Here is a 14,083-nt window from a genome sequence, read left to right as displayed (position 1 = left end):
TCCAGGTGATGAACCAGCAAGTCAGAGAGGAGGGCCAGACTTGGATGGATCTCAGGAGCCAGTTAGAACAATGTGCACCTGTATCTAAATAGCCCTGGACTGGTTTGGAGCCGTGGGACACAAAGGGGACTTCTAATACTGCAGTGAGCAGAGCTTCATGTAATGGGGGAATCTAATCTCAGATCTCATCTCAGCTTTGAATGTCTTTTTCCATATTTTTGATGTAAATGACATTCTTCAGGTTTGCTAGTCTTTTTACCTTCCCACCAGTCTGCGGAGTAAATTCGCAGAGGACAGATGAAGAACTGTTCTACCTTTAAGATCAAGACTTCACTTTTGATGTTTGGTCAGCAGGAAGAGAATGTCTTTCACCAGAGACTGCAAAATTGATGGGTCTACGTTAAGAAACAAAATTGGGCTGATGGTGTGGTACTTAAGGCCACATTACAAAATCATGTAATGACTCTATAGAATCTATAGTTTTCAGGAATGCTGAAGAGACTGGACTGGGTGTGCTCATAGCTATTAAGCTCTTTTTTACTGTCTATTTTACTGTCTATTTTAAAAGACCCTGAGATAACAGGTAGGGGGCTTCAGGGTTGCGTTGAGGTTTGTGATCCACTCCTCTAGTAGATCCATGTCTGGGTGCTTTTCCAGCGTGCATCCTGGAACAGATGCTTTCTGTCCACTCCCTTCTTGTCTGAACTGGGACCTTGCTGGCTTAGGCTCAGGGTCACTGCTTCCCCTCTGCCCCTGCAAGGGGGGTCACAGCTCTTCCTGGACTGCTACCTTGCAAAGGTAGCACTGCAGTTTGCCTCTTTCAGGACACGTGACATTGCCCAACATGTGTCATGCATGGGCTTGGCAAATTTTAAATTGCAAATCTACAGCCTTGTGCTGCTGTTTCTTGAAACCTTCTTTAGCCTCTAATTGAGGATCCTTTAGGTTGTCACAAATCCATTCTTCCGCTGATGCTGGCTTTGAAACATAGGGTCTCTTGCTGTCCTCTCTCATCAGTCGTTGCCCTTCCAGGTCTCTCTTACAGTAATTCATTTGAGTTCATTCATCTCTGCAGAATGGAAGTTGGCTGAACAGACAGGCACGTTAAGGGACAAATAATAATACCAAGTTATTAGGCAGCACTTTCTATCCAGAAGGTCTAAGTCTTTTCCAGAGGAAGTTGATATTATCTTTTTAATAGATTGTGAAACTGAGGCCAGTGCCCTCTCTGCAGCACTTGGGATGAAGCACAAGTCTCTGACACCCGCTCCAACACGCTACACTCATCATTCTTTTCCTTTTATTTGCATCTCCGAGCACACATCTCCCAGATAGTCCCAGCGCTGCCTTCCGTTATTTCTTTTGTTATTTCTTTCAGAGGAAAGGAAGAAATTATGCCCTTTTCTCCAGCACGTGTCCTCCATGGTTTCAGTCAGATGTGTGCTATCACATGGCTTTTCTGGCTCTGCGTGCTTCTCCCAGTCGTTGTTCCAGAGGCGGAAAAACATGCTGGAAGAGTTATTGCTTTTCTCCTTTTTATTTGATGTTCTTTGCCTGTCTCTGCAGAGCCATTTAGATAAGGGGATTTATCAAGCTTGAACTAATTAACCCTGGATGCAGGAAGTCAGAATGGAGTGTTCCAGCTGTGAAATCCTCAGACTTACCCTGAAGCACATAGGGGTCTGAAGGAATTTCACATCTCTTTTCCCTTGTCAGCAAATCACTGTGGTGAACTTTTGCTGTTGCCTTACTGGACTTCTCTCGCTAGTGTGCCAGGAGGGTGGTTTGTTGGCAGATCTGTTCAGTAACCCAAACTGCATGTAGTAGGATTGCATGCAGCACGGGGTGTCTCTGCTGTCCCTTCAAGGTTCCTGTTCTTGGATTTTTTCCTTTACTGAGAGAGAGGGTTGATTTTGAAAGAAATCCGGTAATTTTGCCTGTAGGAAGATGCTTTAGAAGTTGTTGCCAATCACTTTCTCAGTGCAGAACTAGCAGCCAGAGAGTGACTTCACACAAAAGGGAAGGAAGCAGCTACCTGAAAGGTCAAGACAGGAAAAAAACAGTTGCTTAGTTGACTGCACGGGGAGTTTGTGCCTTCAGAGCCTTCTACTCCTTGTTTCATGTTGCCGTAGATCCAGTGGGTCTTAAGAGAATAGCTATCCAAAACACAGAGTTTAAAAATCTTGGGTTGGTTTTTTTTTTTGTGTACCCTGGCTGGGCTTGGTGGTATCAGACTGTCTGGGAAGTGCAGCAGGACTCTGATCTCAAGTGTGTCCTCCTGCCAGGGTTAAAGAGTGATCCAGAGACAGCTCTGAAACTCTGATCCAGAAGAGAGACCTCCATGACACACATCTGTAAACAGTGAAAAACACAAAGGTTTCCAATAGAATCCAAGTCAGAGAAGAGAAATAACCTCGTGCCTACCTTGAAGTGCCAATCTCTTGTCAGCACTAGCAGAGCTGAAGTACTGGCTCACGTGGGAACCCTTCTATCTCTATGGCCATGAAACTATTTCCCTCCTACGGGAGGGGGTGAAAGGGTGGGAGGGAGGGACATCATTTAATCGTACGAAGATCAGTCACACTTTCATCCTTGTGAAGAATTGCAGTTCCAGATTTAGTATCTCCTTTTGGCACCAAACCATTTGAAAGTGTCTCCTACTCTATTGAGAAGGTCAGAAGTGCGGGTAATGAGTCCCCTGATAACGCAACACAGACCTTTCCCGTGAAGGACGAGACCTCTGATAAAAGTGCCGGATTGCAAGTCAGGAGGTGATAAACTAATGGGGACGTTCTTTGCAGCCTTGAAAGGATGCTTGATTTCTGTATGTCTGCTCTGGGCTGCTGGGGGAATAACACTGTCTAGTCCTTAAGCAGTGGAGTGAGCATCGTTCTGTTAATGTCTAGGAAGTTTGCAGACACATTTAATGATACATTTTTTTGCTGGAATTACCTGCTTAGGTTATTTTTTCCTTTCTCCCCTGTACATTGCTGCTTGCTTCTTCATGAACCTGAGTCGGGAAATAAAAATAGTCTGGGTTAAGGAAAAGAGAAAAAAGATGGAAAGGTTTTTTGATAGGGTTATTTCAAGGTGGATTGGTTCCCTGGGCCATCTGCAGATGCAAAAGTAGCTTGTTCAGCACATGTGAGGCAAGGTGGGTATTGGCAGGGAGGGGACATGCAGCGAGCAAGCGATACCTTGAGCTGCTGATGCTGTCAAGAGCGTATTGTTGAACCAGACCCAGATACTCTTGGCCTAGTGCGTGTTGACACTGGAGAGAAAGGCTTGATATCACCAGGTCATGTTCTCTCTGCTTTGACTGAAAGGAAGGCTTGTATCCAGTATAACTTCAGCCCGTGTTCATTATGATTTTTACTGTTTTTTCCAGATTGCCCGTCAGGAAGGAAGAGTCATTTTAACCTCTGGACTCCCATATCAGACTGTAAGTGTTCAGAGCTTCTGGCATTTTTCTGGCATTGTATCATTGCGTGGTCTGGGATGTGCAGTATAGAGAAGAGGAAAAGTCAGATGTGAATGCAACAGCTGGCTTGGCTTTTTCATGTTTTCTGCACTAAAAACTACATTAAGGGTCTAGGGAGGTTTCTGGTTTGAATGACCAAAGCTCGGGGTGAAGTTTTTTTTATACTCAGTACTGCATCAGTGGGGAGAGCAATTGCTCTCCGTTGGAGGTGGGGAGTGGAAAGCAAGCCAAGCAATCCAGAACAAAGTGTTTCTGTTTGGCCTCATTGGCAGGTGAAAGGCAGCTCAATTCCCATGCTTTTTATCACAAAGATTCTTTACTGTTTGCTAACTGGCTCCACACTGACATAGTTTCAACACGTAAAGATGTTTCTTCAGGCTTGGAAGGGAGAGAATGGAAGCCACCAAGCATGGGTCCCAGTGGAACCTGTAGAGGTTTTGTGTTCCTATAGATACAAAAAAAACCCAAAGCAAAATCCAACCTTACCCTCAGCACCAGATGTTCAGGGCCCTTCATGAGTCACACTTCAAAACGGAGTGTTGGTGGGAATATACTGAACTTGTCAAGTCAGTGGTTGCAATATTATGCCTGCTGCAGGTCCTTTGCACTTTGTTACTGTCAAAAAAATTAATTTGGAAGAGTGAAACTATTCTGGATTACACACATGAGCCAGAGTGCAGGACTTCCTTGTTACAAACTATCGATATAAAAGCTCCCAACTACTCAAATAGCTAGTTGGAGTGTTAGCAGAGTGTAGGTTGCTAATTTCCTACATAACAGCTGAGCATTGAAGAAAACTCCCTCCATGATGAGACACTGTGAGGCAAGTGCAGCTGTGCCATGCTACAGGTTCCTTATCCAGACTGTGGTTCCTTGAGCCTACAGTTGATGTAGTAGGTAATTCAGCATCCAGAATAATCTTATTTGGCAAAGCTTTAACTTCAAAGTACGGTGTAGGAATTGCAAAAGGAAAATAACTGCTTCCCAGTGTATGATACTGTCATGGGAAATGTTTGGTTCCCTTTGTTCCTTTGCCTTTGTATGCCCTACGTGAGGACAGGATGGCTCTCCTAGGCTCCTTTACGTGCATGTAGCTGACCCCACCTTGCTGTGAGTACTCATCATGTTCATAAAGATGTGTCTGGAACTTCCCACTGCTTGTTCCCAGATACAAACTTCTCTGCTACATGTGGAACAAACATTGAGGGACGGTTCACATCGACCACCTCAAATTCATTGGCCATCAGTGAGCTACAGGTGAAATGGTATATAAACCAAAAGGGTTGGAGTGGTAAAACTGTCGTTGGACATCATCTCCGTCATTGTGCTTTTGCATACTGTGTGTGATCTGGCCAGGTTTCATGTGAAAGCTGTGATTACATTCAGTTTCCTCTGTCAGCACCACACCACCAAATTATAAGTTGAAGGGGACTCAGGCAATCATGTTTCATATATATATATATATATAATGCTGCAGTGCTTCGGTAGTTTCAGAGCTATTGCAGCAGTGGCGAAGTGTTAAATTACCAGTTGTACCTGTTAGATAAAATTTAAGCTGTAAATACATACTAACTCCAAATGTTATTTGTAGTTAAAACCAAACCAAGTGTATTAGGAAAACCCCCACAGATCATGGTGCATGGAGTGCCTCATTTATTGTCATTTTGGTTTATGACTTGTCTTTTGAAGCTGCAGTCCCAGGTAGCAGAAGGAAGGTGTTTCTCCGTGAACTGCTCAGAAAAGGCAAAAGAACAGGCCCTGCAGGTTCTGAAGCACTTCAACGTTCAAGTATCCCTGGCGGATATCTTCAGCCGCTGCCAGGTAGGACAAGGCTTGTTTGAGTTAAAGTTCAAGCTTGCTCGCCGTTTCATGCACAGCAGGCACTGCTTCAGCTTTTTGGGTCTTGCACTCAGTGTCTTCCACTTGGTTCCCAAGATTTCTGCTTGAACTTTGGCAACATCTTACAAAGCTGTGAGGAGTTCTGAGTGTGCTCAGAAGTGTTGATGACTAAGTCAGAAGAGCGGAGGCACTTCATCTGCAGCTTTGCTAGAAACTCTGCTGTTTTTCTGATTTTTGGTACTTGGCTTGTGTTTTGGCATTGGCTATCATGGTTATAGTCTCTTTGTTGCTGTGTTCTCTGTCGAGGACACATGCTGTTTTAATTATAAACCATGTTTAATTACGGTGCTCTGATTCTGATAACACTTAATTACTTTAATAGGAGGATTTTTTTTTTTTTAGGACTGTGGTTTTTTTTCAGGAGCTATTAGGTTAATTCATGTCCATGCTAGTTGATGATTCCGGATTGTGTTTGGCACTGGATATCTGTGGATTGTTGTTAAGAAGAAATTTTAATTGTGTTAGCTCAAATCTCCATCTCTTCCAATTTCACTCTTGTATTTGTTACAGTAACACGCTGAAACCTATCCCTTCAAAAACTGTAATATAAACCAACTTGCAACTTCAACACCTCTCATCTTATCAGGGTTTAAAGAAAGAAAAAGAAGAAACTGCAAATCTGGCTAGAAAAGGAGCTTTCTCTTAGGAATAAACAAGCCAGCTGAACACTTCAGTGAAGTCTGGCTCAGTGCCTTGCGGTCGAGCTCGTGGGGTCTCCTGGCCTGGTGGAACTGCACAAGTGTTGTAGGAATAGCAATGACTTCTGAGCAAACACACCAGAGAGCATTTTCTAGACCTCTGCTTGTATCTGATGTCGGTTGTTGAAACCGTATCTGTAACTTACAGAGAATATGAGAGTTGTCCAGCTGTGCAGGTTGTCTATGAGGAGAATGACATAACAGCATGCAGATTGGATCGACATAATATGGATTGATCTTACTTCAGGATAAATGTATATGTTCAGATATAAGATACTGCATTCCGTCCTGAGGTTTTATTGTTCCAAGAACATGTTGCAGTTGTTATATAGTGGCACACTGGCTTCTTTGCTGTTTTAAAAAAGCCTTTAAAAAAGCCCTTGTGGATTCTCCGATTCCCTGAGATCCCATAAAATAGTAGTGTTCTTCCTGATTGTTGTTGAAATACCCCAAGAATAAGCAGACACAAAAAAACATGCTGCAGAAAACTCTGTAATAGCTGTAATAAATGCAGAAGACTCTGCAGCATGTGATATAAAACTGACCCCTTGCCCGTGATCCAGAGTCTGGAACTGTTTAACTATATGGCTTTTTAGTATGTGCTGTCTTAGTTTACAATATAAATAGGGGTAATCAATCTGGCTAGGAATATATACTGAGTGTTCTCTTACTTCCAGGAGAAATGCCTTCCCTGTAAATTGTGGTGATAGAACAGCTGCATGTTTTATCCCGCTAGGCATGGGAAGGTGCTATTATTTGTCAAACTGCTCTGTGTTCTGAATCATATATTTACCTACATTTAAGGCTTTGGCGTTTTAGAGCTGCTTTTCTTCAGCTGTCCCCTACAGACCGTACAAGTTTTGCTGATAGGTTGCTGTCGTACTGGAGGAGAGCCGAAGCTCAGAGCTGCGCGTGTCCAGCGGACGCCCAGCCGGGTACCCCGGAGCGCTCGGCTGCGGCGCCCAGCACGGCTGCAGGCGAGGGGGGAGCAGTGGGCAGCGGGCTGGGAAGGATCATACTGCATAACTGCAGAGTATGGACTGCCCATGGGAAAAATGGCAGATTCCTCCTTTTAAGAGGGTGCTCTGTGGCCAACAGAGACCTCAGCACTTCATTTGTAACTTCTTTCTGCAAATCTAATTGGACTTAATTAGGATGGAGGCTACATCCTGCAAGTGCTGAGCTGTGCCTTCCATACTGCCCGTCCTGGGCTTTAACTGGGTTACAGACCTCAGGGCTTGCAAACTGCTTTGAGGTCTGCCACCTCCTTGCAGAAATGTGTATTGCTAATGGGTGACCAAGGGGTTCGGCTCTCCCTGGAGCAGGGGAGCGCTGGTGACGTGCAAGTCGGGGCCTCCAGAAACACCCAAGTGCTGCTGTGTACGTGCTCGGCAGAAGGAGGAGGCCAGATAATCCTGATTCATAACCTGGGCCACTCTCCTCCCGCGCCTTCGCCGAGCTCGGCGGGACGGTGTCTGAGCTGCAGCGCAGGACAGCCCTGGAGCTGGGTTATCGGCCGCGATCATCCACTGTAGATAAACGTTCTCTGTGTGTCACAGGAAGCAATGTGGCATCCTGCCTGACTCTCTCTGTCTCGTGGAGCAAGGGCTTGTTTTGTCTCTTGGGCTTCTGTTCTGTAAATGATTTGAGTGAATATGTCAGCAAATATTGTTGCTGTAACAATTAATGCGTGTAGTGCAGCGCACACGGTAAAAATAGGTCCCAATTCAATGTTGTACCCAAGATTGCTGTAAAATATGTTTCCTCTGTCAGCTCCCTCAGCAGGGATGGACAGTCCCTCTTTTGCAGATATAAAGAATGGGCTTGCTTTGTAACCCTGCCAAAATACTGCCTTTTTCTGTTAAAACAATGGCAAATACCAGTTACCTCGGTCTGACTTAGAGCAGCGAGTGCATGGAGAATTTCACCCCCGGGCTTCTCAGCGTTTCTGCTTTCAGTTGTGCTGGGCTTCGACTTGATTGCTCTGGTTAAAGGCTCCAGAAATGGAGACTGCTGCTGGCTGTGTCAGTTGTGGCCTACCCAGTATGATCTTATTGCATGCATCTCTCAACTGCTGCATCTTAAGGACTCTGTGATGGTCAGAGAGAGGCCACCTGTGCACAGGAGCTTTAGCCAGGCCTGGTGTTACCTTTGGTGAGGAACATTTTAGGGGGGCTGAGTGAAAATAAGATGAATTCTGTCTTTTGGTGACATGCAAAAATACCCTGAGAAGTCCTACATCTCATAGCCTTAAAATATTTGAAGCAAACCCATTTCCTGTATTTGAAATGCAAATGTCTTTTGTCTGTAACCCTGCACACATTTGAATATCTTGTATACAGCTTTTTTTCTTTTCAGGTATCCAAAAGTAGCTCCTTCAGAAAGGGGTGATGTGAAATGCATGATGGAAGGTGTTCTTACATGAGAAGTTCAGCACATTGGTCCCTTACACGTCAGGAAGTCTTTGTGGAGTTGTCTGGGGCTGTTGTAAGCAGCCTCAGGGTCAGCTAGCAAACTGGCTTGAGTGGAAGATCAGAGATCCTCTGCTCTTGACATCTTGGAGCAAGTTCTAACACAGAACTTGCATTTAAGAAAGGAAAAAACCCAAAACATGCTAAGGAAGGTGACCTACTGGATGGCTGCAGTTATGGATACAAACATCTGACATCTAGGTCATTTTATAGGGGGGTTGAAATTTGGCCCCTCTCACAGGTCCGTCCATTCAGGGAGGAGGTCATCAGCCACCCTCGCTCAGACGTGGTGTCCCTGCATGGGACATGCCTGCGCCTGCTTTGACACTCAGCCGTGGCCTGGTAGGACAGCAGGACATGAACTCCATTTCAGTCTCATAAAGAAACTCTTGCAAACAGACATGTTTTGGCAGATATTACCCAGGTGACTGGCTTGGCTTCTTCCATCTCGCTTTTCTGTGCCGTCTGGCTGACGATCCATCTGAAGCATGTGTAGGCTGCATCTACTGACCTGGCAGTGTGCGCAGTGCCTCTTCATCTACTGTCTCTTTCTCCATGAGCCTGGGCTACCCAGGATGTTTTGCTTTCCTTGGGTAAGGTACGGTGTCTGGTCTAGCCGACTGCTTGTCAATGAGAAAACACTTGTGTTGAAGAAGATAAATTCAGGCAAGGGGCTGGCAGCCCTCCGTTGTGAGTAATGCTGCTCTGTGCGGCACTGACAGGATGAAATTACAGTTTGAATGGTGATAAACTGAGGAGATAAACAGTGCAAGTTGTTAGCTTTAAATCTTTATATCACAAGTGTTTGTCATGACCGTTTGAAGGGAAAACAGTGTGTTCAGTGTTGGTACGGGATCACCGATAAATTACTCCTGTTATAGAAGAACCTTGTTGTTAAAGGTTTATAACTCTGCTGTAAAAAGTCTTGCTGGTTTGAGTCTCTGCAGACAGATTTGGAGCCAGGAGGGCCTGTCCATCTTCAGAAAAGCTGAGTTACGCTTTGCTTGAAAGTGTAACTGCTGCTCAGCTCAATTTTGAGGCCAAAGCTTTGCTCTTGCACAAGGGAGGGAGTGGGCTGGGGGACCTGGGTCCTGTGGTGTGTGTCTGTGCCACCTCCCTGCCTCCCTTGGGCCTCTCTTTCCTTTCCCACCCTCTGTTTGACTTGACCCTTTAGCCTTTAAGCTGTCTGGGGCAGGGACCCTGTTTGAACAATACCTAACGCAATGGGTGGCTGATCCCAGGTGAGGTTTGAAGGCTTTCCTGCAAGGAAAAATGATTGCAATTATATCCCCTGCAAAAATAAATGTGCAGGGAAAAGAAATCTCAGGCTCCAGCTGCAGTTTCTGCAGCTGAACAGCCCTGCATTTATTACAGGATTATCTGCAAATTCAAATAGGTTGTCTCTTTCACTTCACTGAATGCTGTGATCCTAAATAAGCAAATTACATCACCTATTCTGATGTCCTGTTTAACTTATGACCTCAGCCCTAGCGTTGCAGGATGTGAGAGATAGCTGCTTTATTTCATTGTCTGGGGATCTGATATCTCTTTTTTCCCCCCCCTTCCCTGCTCTTTCAGTTTCAAAGCTGCTCACCCCAGCCTTTTAGAAAGGTGTTAGCATGGGATTAGGAGGCAGGGGGGGGGGGGGGGGGGGGGTGGAGGAAGAGAGGAAACCACCATTTTTTTTTAAATTAGGTACAAAAGTGTTCTAACAGTTGCAGCAAATGTTTCTGGTTTTTTGTGGTTAAGGTAACGAATTTCATTGCTGCAAAGCTCATCATGTGCAAGCTGATTTACGCAGAGGGAGCCCAATATGGAGCAATCCATTTAGCAGGGACAAAGAAAAAGGCCTTATGATTAGATGAAAAACCCTGTGCTTGGGGCACTTTGCGAGAACCTTTGAAGCCAGCCTGGGAACTCTGGCAATATTAGTCGATAATTAGTAATATAGATCCCTCAAGCTGTCATTTAGATTGAAAATGTGCATGTCTCTCATGAGCCTCTGTCACACCAATCTGATCAGCAGGCTTTTTTGTTCCTTTTATGTGGGTTGCTCTGTCGGTCCAGATGATGATGAGAACTGCCAGACATCATCTTTCTCACTAACTTGTGAGCCGAGCAGCTATCTCCCTGCTTTAGCGTGTCATGGAATTGGGGCGAGGGCAATTTTGTGTTGTGGTCACCTTTCCTGGCCTGAGCAACAGTCATGTTATTTTTTTAAATGTACCAGTTGTCCTTCCCCACGCGCAGTGAAAAACCAGCAGAATTTAAAGGGTATGCATTTCTTAAAATGCTTCTGCCCCAGCAGACAGCGAGGGATTTGTCTCAGGAGTTGCTTAGGACAAAGAGCATCTGCAACTGAAATGGGGCTGAGGCGATCATCAAAGAATTTTGAAAATGTCAATTCTTGAAGCCTACGTTGCAGCTTTTGAGATGCCTCCCACTGATGTAACATCATGTCCTTATTTACTTCCTTTCAGCCCTGAAATCTCTTTGGAAAGGGCCATGTCACCATCTAAATGAAGAATTAAGAAGGGTCATGTGCATTGGATTTTGTTGACTTGGGAATGCTGAGAAAGAGAATATTGTTTTGAAACCCTCTGTGGCTTAATAAAAGGTTCATCCATAGGATGCAATTTGTCAGCACCTACAGGTCAGGAAAACCTGTGATTAACAGCATCTGTGGTTTCCCCAGATGTGTGAGTGAGCTGCTTACTCCTCACCAACCCTTAACCCAAACCGAAAACTCAGCCCTGTGCCTACCCACTACGTAGGCTGTGATTTCTTGCTTCAGAGTGTGATTGTTCAACACAAAGGGTAAGGCCCTCTTAATCTTTTTGTTTATCCTGGGCTTGGCAATTTAGATGTAATCTGCAACTTGTGCTGCTGAGACTCTGGCCAGGAAGCACAGCTGGTATTATTCTGCCTCTGCGGACATTGTGGAGGGAGCGAATTGACCTCAGAAGGTACTTGTCCTGGGACTGTCTGAATGCGACCATTCAGTCGTGAATGCACCTAGCCCTGGTGCAGCAGTGTTTCATTCAGAGGGATGTAGCTCTTTTTATTTGGAGTGGCTCTACATGACAGTTGTTAAATAGCATCAGGGTTTGTGATAATTTGTCGTGGCGAATTATGCTCTTTTTGAGTCTCCAGTTTAGATTTTTGCGAACTCGGAGCGAGAGGTCTCCATCCCGTGCAGGGGTGTGGGGGCACACCAAAGCAACGTGCCTCATCCAGCTGGAGATCCCAGTGGGAGCTGAGCGAGCCCCACCCCGGGGCTGCAGGGCAGGAGGGTGGGCAGCCCGCTGGCCGTGCCAGCTCCGCTGCGCGATACACGCGTGCGTGCAGCACCAGTCCTGTAAAATTCCTGGCCTGTAGCTTGCTTAGCACTGTGCTGCTGTCCACGTAAAGCTCAGAGCCCCCCAGTAAAAGGGCTCAACTGGGCCTAATTCTCACCAGTGAGCCTGGACAGTGCTGCCTGGTTCCCACAGACTGTACACTTCCCTGCCAAGATTTCAGTATCTTCAGAAATTCAGTGAAGCATGAAGGTCACAGCAAGGGAAGAATGACAGCCTGAGACTTTTTTTTTCCCCTTTCACCAGCTCGGAGCAGACTGTTGTCTCTCTAGCATGTTGACTGTTTTCATAGGGTTAGCGTGAAGTTTATGTTTTACACAGACCACTGGAAGTCAGATATGGGAATGCAGCAGATCAGCTGTGTTTCTTCAAGGAAGACGGTCTCATGTTGCAGACTTTCTTTGTCAGTGTCTGCAAAAGCTTGGTTTCCAGTGAAATTTTCTTTACAGATCTTTGCCTTTAGGTTCTTTTTGTGCATGTATGTGAGAGACTGTATGTGAGGTTTCAGTTTGTGTATTTATTTCCTTTCTCTTGTTCTCACTTGCAAAGATACAGGCAGATATTAACTTGGGGGGGGGGGGGGGAGCTGTTAATTTTTCACGTTGTTATGTATTACAGTGCTCAAAATGGTGATGCCAAATTAGCTTTATAGGTCAAACCTCAGCTGACAGCAAATGTTTTCTTTTGAGGAAGTCATCCTTATTCCTGGGAACCAGTTTTGTTCTCCTGTGCTAAATGCAAGAAAGGTATGAATGTGTGTTTTTTCCTGGAGGGCAACACTAGCTGGAAAAATGCTGGTTTTAGCCAGTGGAAACAGCACAAGCAAACAACGATTGGCAGTGAAAACAGCACTTGTATTTAGACTAGCACAGAAAAGAAGACACAATGTAGTGCAGAGTAAATGTCCTTTTATACAGTTCTGTACAAGGCTTTTTCTTCCTCTCGTGGGTTTGGACAGATTGTGAAGTGCATTGGTCAGCAGTGATGCTGGTGCACTGGGAGAAAGTAATGAAAGGTCAGTGGGTGACAGTGATGGAGTGACTGTAAGGAAAGCGAAGAACTCTCTGGAGAAGGCAGTGACACAGCTATAACTCCCAAGTGTCCCTAAGAAACCGTCCCCATGTTTTCTCTCAAATGTCATGAGAAAACAAGAGATTTGTAGCCAATTTAAGTTCTGTTGGTTTCCAGTCCCCCGTGCCTCCTGAGGTCAGAGTTCAGTGTATTGACTGTGTCAAGAAGTCAGAATTCCCATGTTTTATACACTGTGGAGTTTCTCCTCCTTTTTGACATTGGTGCCCTTATAATGCTCTTTGTTTGTGTGTCATGGTAAGGATGGGATGTCCAACTCTCGGTGTTTGAACGGCTGTATATTTATACTGGTGGGTTCTCAGGATGATAATCCTACATATAAACCAGCTATAGAATCAGTGGGTCTCATTATTTGAGAGACCTTGTACATTAAAAGTTAAATAATGTCATGTCAAAGTTCTTGTTTTCACAGTGGAGTGACCAGTTTCATTAGTAGTCAGGTGAGGTGATTTGAACAGATCCAGAAGGCCCCCAGGGCTTTGTTTTCACTTCATAGATCAGTTGATTGAATAGTGTCAGATAGGAGCCTTCTAAACGGTTTGATGGGAGCCATCTCCTAGCACAGGTATATCATGGCAATGTTTTCCCAATTCCTGTTGAGAATCCTGCACAAAACCATTTTCCTGTTGTTGCAAATGCAATTAAATCCTGCTACGTGCTTCATGGGGATTGAACAGTTTTGCAGTCATCCAAGATTTGTGGTGTTTGCCTGGGCAGCTGTCGGTACCGGCAGCAGACCTTTGTTCCTTCAGAAGAATGTGTGATCTCTAGGCAGTTCTGAAGCTTTCTTCTGAGTCAGCATTATACACTGAGCTACACATACTTGGCTTCATTGTAGAATTTGCCATATCTGTAATTGCTCGACAGCATTTCTCTGAAGACCTTTAGGCGTTAAACTGTGTAACTTCCCACTGGCATAAAATGAACTATATCTGTTATTCATAGGATTAATAATAGGAGGTGACACCCTATGCCAAAACCGTACGACTGTGGATCCCTGTGGGATACGGTACATGGTCTCCTTCTTCAGCTACTGCTGCGAAGACATTTTCAGCTAATGGTGAAGATGGTAAGCAATATGTGTAGGGT

The 14,083-nt window shown here is 45.0% G+C and overlaps 1 protein-coding gene across 13 annotated transcripts in view; it reads left to right on the top strand.

The window, feature by feature from the left end:
* Positions 1 to 14,083, top strand: part of EXD3 (exonuclease 3'-5' domain containing 3) — a 301,765-nt gene that overhangs the window by 158,811 nt on the left and 128,871 nt on the right. For all 13 annotated transcript variants that reach the window (XM_074846186.1, XM_074846185.1, XM_074846189.1 and 10 more), the window contains 2 exons: positions 3,389 to 3,442; positions 5,171 to 5,302. In XM_074846186.1, coding sequence (XP_074702287.1) covers positions 3,389 to 3,442; positions 5,171 to 5,302 — 186 coding nt within the window. The remainder of the gene's footprint in view (positions 1 to 3,388; positions 3,443 to 5,170; positions 5,303 to 14,083) is intronic.

This window comes from Strix aluco, chromosome 20 (assembly GCF_031877795.1).
Source record: "Strix aluco isolate bStrAlu1 chromosome 20, bStrAlu1.hap1, whole genome shotgun sequence".
Taxonomy (NCBI): domain Eukaryota; kingdom Metazoa; phylum Chordata; class Aves; order Strigiformes; family Strigidae; genus Strix; species Strix aluco.
The sequence above is the reverse complement of the archived record's forward strand: the minus strand, read 5'-3'. Positions and strand labels throughout refer to the sequence as shown.